Source organism: Alosa sapidissima, chromosome 4, assembly GCF_018492685.1.
Source record: "Alosa sapidissima isolate fAloSap1 chromosome 4, fAloSap1.pri, whole genome shotgun sequence".
NCBI classification, from domain to species: domain Eukaryota; kingdom Metazoa; phylum Chordata; class Actinopteri; order Clupeiformes; family Clupeidae; genus Alosa; species Alosa sapidissima.
Window position 1 is genome coordinate 23,583,238 of NC_055960.1, and position 8,209 is coordinate 23,591,446.

Here is an 8,209-nt window from a genome sequence, read left to right on the forward strand (position 1 = left end):
TTGGCTCCCAGATCCAGTAAATCTCGAGGATGAAGAAAATAAGTTAGATCCACTACATGCCATGTCCCTCAGTCCACTGCCATGTAGGGAATGTTACGTAGGCTTTGGTGTTGAATGTTATGGTTCTCTTTTTGTATGTTTATCTATATACAGTAGAAGAGGTTCTATTTCTGTGTTTGACACAATTTGTTTTCCGGTACTATTTTGTGAATGTGAGAAACGTGGTATTTGTAGGATGGAATGTACCGGTATGCCTACATTCTAAATTCAGCATTAACTTGTCACTGTTGTGAATTTTTGCAGAACGTCCTCGCCAAAGCCCTCTATGACAACACGGCAGAGTGCTCGGATGAGCTGGCCTTCCGGAAGGGTGACATCCTCACGGTGATGGACCAGAATGTGGCGGGCAGCATCGGTTGGTGGAAGTGCTCCCTGCACGGGCGCCAGGGCCTCGCACCGGCCAACCGGCTGCTTGTCCTCTCTCCCTCCCAGGCGGAGGCGCTCTACTCCAAGACCTCCAGTCAGGCAGACAAGCCCTCCCTGCCGGGCTCCTCCCCAGTCAGGCAAGCCCCCCAGAGCATCTACCAGGTGCCCTCGGTGCCCAGGAATTGTAACTCCAGCCCTGCGTATGAGTGCATGGAGCGCATCTATGAGGTGCCCTCCTCCGCCCCACACCCTGCCTGCTGGAGCCCAGGGCCCTTGCCACTCAGACAAGAGGGCATAGGCTCACCCACAAAGGTAAGCCTCCCTGTTAATAATCCCAGGTACATTTCATCCTCTCTACATAAAGGTTTGAAATGCATGAATGTTTGGTCAACACTTTGGTCAACACATATATTCATACTTTATCTATGATAAAGTTTTTGTATCTGTACTCTCTGATGTCTTTCATATCTGTAAATAAGATGGCGTTTCTGTATCTACCCTGTTACGTACAGCTTTAGAGTGAAGTAAAACTGTAGCTTAGCCAGCAAAGCACTGAGGTCATAGATTAACTAGACAGTTCACATACAGTGAACTCAAAACAAGAAATGCAGAACTTGAGTTGCTTGGATAAAATATTTGCCAAATGTGCAAATGACCCAAAGGATCGATACGTTATAGCCTATTGTGGTTGATACATTATAGCCTATTAACCACACATTCCTGCAAATATAATTCATCAAGATGGGAAGTAGGTCTGCTTTAAATACCAGGCCTCTACCTTTCCATGGAGTAAGCTCTGACTCGGCAGCAGTGGTGGCTGATGGGAGGGCAGGCCGCGCCTAAAACGCTGCATTGCACTGCATTCGGAAGCCCCCGCTGGCTAAAAGCACAAACAGATGGGAGGCCTGGGGGCCTCTCTCTCTGCCTCTCTCTGCCTCTGCCTCTGCCTCTCTCTCTCTCTCTCTCTCTCTCTCTCTCTCTGCGAGGACAGGCATGAAGCGCGGCAGGCTTTTATGAGCCCGTAAAAGAGGAGCTGAGACAGACTTCAGACACCGCGCTAACTGCAACCAGTCACCCAGGACTGCCGAGGACCCCAGAGAAAACAGGGCATCTGTGCAAATGCCTGCGCCTGTGCTATATCGTGGAAGTTGGGGAGGGGGAGGGGTTAAGGGGGTTTAGGGGGGTGTTGTTGGTCGGCCCACATGTTGGCCATTTCCCCTCCTGCTCCAGGGAATTGCTGTTTTTCTTTACAATAGCCTTCCGCCAGCAAACACCGCTGGCATGGTTTTAATTAAAGATCTGGGTTAATTGGCACAGAGGCATGCACTTCTGTGGGGTTTGTGGCACTGAGGGCATTTAGGAACCATTATCCCTGTATCCAACAAAAGGTAGCTGACTGCTAGACCAGACGACATGTTTTTTTTGTTGGCCAGGTAAACAAAGGTATTTGTAACATTTGTTGTTGCTTACTTGTTTGTGTACAGGCCAAAAGCACAGCACCCAGTCCTACAGCGGAGGTGTATGATGTCCCCAGCCTGGTGCGAAAAGCTTCTCTCGTCAATGTGAGTCTATAACTCTTGTTGCATTTCTATTAAGAAACTCAAGTAAATAACACGGAAAGCAATATCAGTTTTGTGTCATGTAATCAAGTGCATTATAACGCTACATCATAGCCTGTAGGCTAATGCTGCAGCTCTAACAATACATTTCCACAGTGCTGCAGCACATTTTCATACTGAAGTCCAGGAGAAATTAAGGTACTTACAAAGTTGCAGATGGTAATGCTTGCAATGCTTCTCATTGTCAAATGTCTGACTGCAGACTCAGGCTCCAAATCTGAGGACACGGAAATCTTCTCTGGCCTCTGATCTTGAGAAGCGCTATGAGATCATGGACACCAAGATAAGCAACAGCTGCATCCAAAATAATGTATGCATCACACCCATATATATATATATATATATATATGATCACACCTCTCTACAATTTAACCTAGCGGCTAATTTTTCAATAGCTCTTGACAATTGTGGCTTTGAAATGTGTGAACACACATAATTAAAAAGGGAACACATTTCTGCAACACATTATGCTTTAGCAGTGTCTACGTTTATGCCATATCGATTGTAAAAAGTATAGACTTAGTTAGTAGTTCTAAAAACCCTTCGCACCCTCATATTTGGAATAACAACAAATAAAATTCACAAAATACAGTTAAAGGTAATCCGTTTGTAAAGTTTAAATTTCTGAACCAGTAATTTGTAGAAGGGACAGATCTTCAATGAAATGTCTCCTGGTTTTCCTGGCTTTGTGTAGGTGTACGCTGTGCCTCCATCCATATCCCCGGAGCCCAACTATGACATCCCTGTGCCCGCTACCATTGATGCCGAACACAGACTGGCAGGCAGCTACAGCACTCTGCCAATACCCCGCAAATCTGAGTGGATTTATGACGTGCCGGCAGCCACAGAGAAATCTGGCAACTATGGCACCATGCCAGCCAAAGTGGCGAGCGCTCGCGTTTGGCCTCCCAAGAGCTCCAGCCCTGGCTCAGACACGTCCCTCTATGACATCCCAAAACCCAGCCCGAATGTTCTGCAGGGAGAGGGAGGAACCAGCCCTACCGGCATTTACGACATCCCCCCGGGACAAAAGCAGACAGAGGGGCCTGAGAGTGCCCCTGTTTCCCAAGAGGCATTGCTTTCCCGTGGTGCCATGGCTTCACGGGAGTCTCTGCTCTCTCGAGCTGAGCCATTCTCCCCCCGGGGCCACGTGCCGCTGGAGTGCCGGGCGAACTGCGGCCCTACGTACGACCACCCGCGCGGTCGCCTGCCCCGCGGCCGACTGGGCCTCATGTCCCTGCTGGAGGAGGATGGGAGCAGGGGGGAGCACAGGCCTGGCAGCCGCACATCCCGCTCGTCCACCACCGACAGCCAGCGAATCAGCACGGCGTCCACCTCCTCCACGGCCTCCAGCTCGTCCACCAGCTCGTGTGACTCCCTGGCCCTCAGCTCCTCGTCGTCACCGGAGCTGCTGCGCGAGGTAACGCTGGCACAGGACGAGGTATGCCGGCGGCTGGCCGGGCTGCAGGACGAGGTTTGCCGTGACGTGCCACGGCTCATGCTGTTCGTCAGCAGCCGCTGGCGCTGCCGCGAGCACCTGGCCGAGCACCTGCCGGCCGTGCGTGCCGCCGCCGAGGCCATCGCCAGCTCCGTCACACACTTCCTCAACTTTGCGTCGGACGTGCGGGGCAATGCGCGGCGCCTTACTGACGCCAACCTCCAGGCGCGGCTGCTCAAGCAGCTCTCCATTGTGGAGGACTCGGGGCTCATTCTGCAGCAGGCTGTGGAGGCCCTGGACAAGGTGGGCTGGAAACTGGACATTCTGGCACAGGACCCAGGTCAGGCGCAGACCCCCGACCAGCTGGAGCGGTTCGTCATGGTGGCGCGCACGATGCCTGAGGACATCAAACGCCTTGTGTCCATCCTCAATGCCAATGGAAAGCTTCTGTTCCGACTGGTGCAGAAGGAGCCGGAATCGCCACAAAAAAACACAGCGCTGCCAGATCTGAAAAAAGACAAGGGCAAGAGTAAGCAGGTGGCAGACCCAGATGAAGATGATAATGATTATGTCCAGCTACAGGTATGATGATCTTCTCATTCTTCCTCATTATGAGAGTTAGATAGCAGACTTTTAATCATTTAAATGGCTTCATAGAGTATAATGGGAAATGGCATCTAAAAATTCCGTTCATTAATGACAATGTTTGAGTGAAATAACTTTAAGTTAAAGCGAGTACATTGTTTTTTCCCATTTAGAAGTTCGAGCAGAAACAAAAGAAAGTACCGGTTGACAGAACATCCAAGGAGATTCCAAATACTCCCAAGAGTCAGGTAAATATTTATCTCCTTTACAAAATCTTTGCATTATGAAACTTATAAATGCAATTAATCAAAGTCACCCAACAAAGGCATCTGAATCTGACATTATATGGACAGGATTAAGCATAATAAATTAAATTGAAAATCAGTTCCATAATTCACTTTTAAATGCACCAACAGTAAAATGTAACTGCATGACTCCATCTTTTTAATTTAAAAGCCTGTGTGCGAACATTTGACCTGTGTAACAGGAGTACTGAACATGAACTGCTACTCATTTCCTCCTTAATGATCACTCATGACTGTAGAGCCATAACTCAACTCTCAAGAGCACAGTGCAAGTGGCTGTGGATATTAGGATCAACCGCTAATTAGAGACAACCTATCCTGTTTTATGTTCAACATCTGAGGCTTTCTCCAGGAGGGGAACATGTACCTAATCTCATCTCGTCACTCCTCTAAATCTTTACTACCGTCCACCCTCCTCTCCACCACTCCACACTTCCCTAACGCAAGCACTCGCATTCTCTCTTCCTCCTTCACAGGCGTGCTCTTCGTCTTCCTCTTCAAGCTCTCAGAATGAGAGGGCTCCCCCCCCGCCCCCCACGGCACCCAAACCGCTCCTCAGACAGCCCTCGCAGTCGGTGCTCTCGGAACACTGCCGTCTGTACTTCGGCGCGCTACAGCGGGCCATCAACGAGTTTGTGAGCAGCATCCTGGCTGGCCAGCCCCCTGAAGCCTTCATCTCCCACAGCAAGCTGGTGATCATGGTGGGCCAGAAGCTGGTCAACACGCTGTGCAACGAGGCCCACAAAGACGGCAGTGGGAACAACAACACCACCTGCGCCGCCAGCAATTGGTATACCACCACCAACAACAGCACCAGCGCCAGCAGCAACAGCAGGAGTGACCTGCTGCACAGGAGCAACCACCTGTGCGCCCTCCTGAAGCAGCTAGCGGTGGCCACCAAGAAGGCCGCCTTGCACTTCCCTGACCAGCTGGCGCTCCAGGAGGCTCAGACTTTTGCCAAGGAGCTGGCCCAGCGGGCAATGCAGTTCCGGCAGTCACTGGAGGTCTGAAGTAACATGCTCCTGGTTTTAGTGATGGACAGCACCATGACACTTTTAAATATCTGAAAACATTGAGACATTAAAATGAAAAAAAGTTACAGGTGATTTTATTTTCACATCCAGAAATCAGAAGTACATTTTTGTGATGTACAAGTACAACTCAGACTGGGCCATTTTCCACACCTTTTCCATTGTATAGCAACTATTTGGACAATTAGATTTTTTTTGTCCTGCATTTGAGTGCGTAGCTAGCACTGGAACTCTACAGGCAGACTGCTATCATTTTCATAAAATCCCAAGACAGACATCTGTCACCCATTAGCTTGTTTGATCATGAAATGGACGTGAAATATCATGGCAATTTTGGTCATATCTGCTGAATCATTATTGTTTCAAATTTGAAGCAATTTATTTGTGCCAAAATACATTTCACTTGATGTATTTAGATCTTGAGCAATTCATAACTTTTATGGAATTAGTAATTACAATTTATATTAAGTACTGGTAGTATTGTTAAGTATTTTTTTAGGTCTTATTAGTTTGTACAATTCGTGTATATGGAAGAGCCTAAGAGAAGTTATTGTTTTTTTTTATTTGGTCACTGTTACTAAAAATAATATGAAAAGTCTTCCCTAAGGTTTGAAATCTTAAAGGTTTATCATTGCATAAACTAAAAAGACATTCCATCCAAATTTCTGAGTCCTGTGAAGCTCCTCGCATTTCATATGACAAAATACAGACTATGTGACACCATGAGCCTGATACAGGTATTCTTTCATTACAATATACATTGCAATATTAAACCCTCCATTTAGGTGAAAAGTCCTGAAGAGCTGAAGTAACACTCTACTTATCTTATTTGAAGATGTCAGAATCTGCCCTTACACCACCACCAGTTTTGTGAGAAGCCTTATCTGTTTTTTTGCTTCCTTAGGAAATGTCCATTTTAACAGTCTTCTAGCAGTCAGTTTTAGCGGTGTCATGGTCATCAACAAATTTTTTGCACTTTTGTTTTTGAGCCAAATCTTAAGGTTAATATAGAAACAATATACCTATATTGTTGATAAATGCAAGTGTAATTATTTTTGTACATTGGGAGTTGGTGTTGTCTGAGGAGGTGAATGTGTTCCGTTTATTTTATATGATTGATATTCGGCTGTGTGTACATATTCATTATAGTTTCATTATAGTGGCATATAGACGTATTAGTCAGTGTAAAGAAACCTTTATTATGTTATTTGTTATTGTTTATTCAGTCTCCATGTTAGTTTCGCTGTGTGTTTTCTTATCATATAACATTTTTAATAAAAGTTTCATTTATGGAAATAGATGTATTCTGCATTTGGTCACCATAGCCCACCTCAATTGGGCCAAGGAAATTGATGTTGTCTACAGTGTGAGCTCACAAATGTTAGATGTAGAAGGCCTAAATAGCCTGAAAGTCTCTAAAGCCTGGAGTTTAAAACTAGACAGCCCAAATCATTCTAAGTAGAGGTGAACAAAGTTGCAAGGTTTTTAATAAACCCCTTAGCGCAGTGTTTTTCAACCACTGTGCCGGGGCACACTAGTGTGCCGTGAAAGATCATCAGGTGTGCCGCAGAAAATTACCCAAATGTCACTCACTGGTTCAGAAAAGCAACTGTTGCATCAAAGAATTTATAACCACATCCTCTCATTGATTATATGATTGCACTATTTGTGGTATGCAGTGCAATGTCTGTTGTATACAACAGGGGCCCCATATCCAGTATTCACAGAATCATCACATATCCAGTTCATAACAACAATTAAATTAGATAAAGTCACCTACAAATGAAACAGAGGGCGCTTGTTTTATTGAGCAGGTCTTGCATAGAAGCCATAATAAGGCCATATCTGTGTATTATTTGAAATGTTAGGCTATGGTATGTTTATTTTTTCTTCACACAAGATGTTAGTGTGCCGTGGGACATTTTAAGTGTCAAAAGTGTGCCGTGCCACAAAAAAGGTTGAAAAACACTGTCTTAGTGAATACGTTAGCCAAATGTTTGATTAAATAAAAGGTTATATTTATAGTCGCAGGTCAAGGACCAAAGGACTTCATATCATAGGCTGTACCTTAAATGATACGTTAGCGCCCTCTTTTGGGGTAATGTCGGAAACTGTTTAGGCTACTTAGGTATGATTAGGCCTATGATGAATGATGAATGGAGAACACCTTTGAAATTAAATGTACAAATGAATGAATGAATGAATGAATGAATGAATGAATAATAATAATAATAATAATAATAATAATAATAATAATAATAACCATGCACTTAACAGTATTAACACATTTAATGTGTGATTTTGCTAAATGGAACAGAATGAAAACAGAAGGTAACTGAAGGCAATAGGACCACCCAGCCAAAACCTTTGAGAATTGGCATGAAGATTAAAGGCAAGCATAATCTGGCAAAAAACAATCTCTAACCCAAAGTCTGGTTTATAACACTGATTATTTAAGTGAGCTATTGCACAGTCCAAGTAGGCCTACAGCATTAGAATGTAGTTAAGAACTTACCATGGATTTTCAGAAAGAAACTACACAATCTCCCATAATGCAGACACAAACAGGTGGCTGACAACAACTTTTTGTTTCTTTTTGTTGTTTCGCAGCTTTACTGCTTGGGACCCATTATAATAATAGGCTCATCGTTAGCCAGATCTGCGCAGCGCTGCATAGTGGAAGGATAGTAGGCATGACCTGGCCTGAAACATGGGCGTAGTAAAGGGGGCAGCCGTGGCCTACTGGTTAGCGCTTCGGACTGTTAACCGGTTCGAACCCCGACCAATAGGCACGGCTGAAGTGCC

The 8,209-nt window shown here is 45.4% G+C and overlaps 1 protein-coding gene across 1 annotated transcript in view; it reads left to right on the forward strand.

Moving 5' to 3' along the window:
- The window catches only part of cass4 (Cas scaffold protein family member 4), a 15,298-nt gene extending 8,598 nt beyond the window's left edge, over nucleotides 1–6,700 (forward strand). Inside the window, exons 2-7 of the mRNA XM_042090371.1 lie at nucleotides 304–738; nucleotides 1,911–1,988; nucleotides 2,248–2,355; nucleotides 2,740–4,065; nucleotides 4,242–4,316; nucleotides 4,850–6,700. Of these exons, the coding sequence (XP_041946305.1) occupies nucleotides 304–738; nucleotides 1,911–1,988; nucleotides 2,248–2,355; nucleotides 2,740–4,065; nucleotides 4,242–4,316; nucleotides 4,850–5,383 (2,556 nt within the window). The 3' untranslated portion in view covers nucleotides 5,384–6,700. The remainder of the gene's footprint in view (nucleotides 1–303; nucleotides 739–1,910; nucleotides 1,989–2,247; nucleotides 2,356–2,739; nucleotides 4,066–4,241; nucleotides 4,317–4,849) is intronic.
- Nucleotides 6,701–8,209: the final 1,509 nt, after the last annotated feature.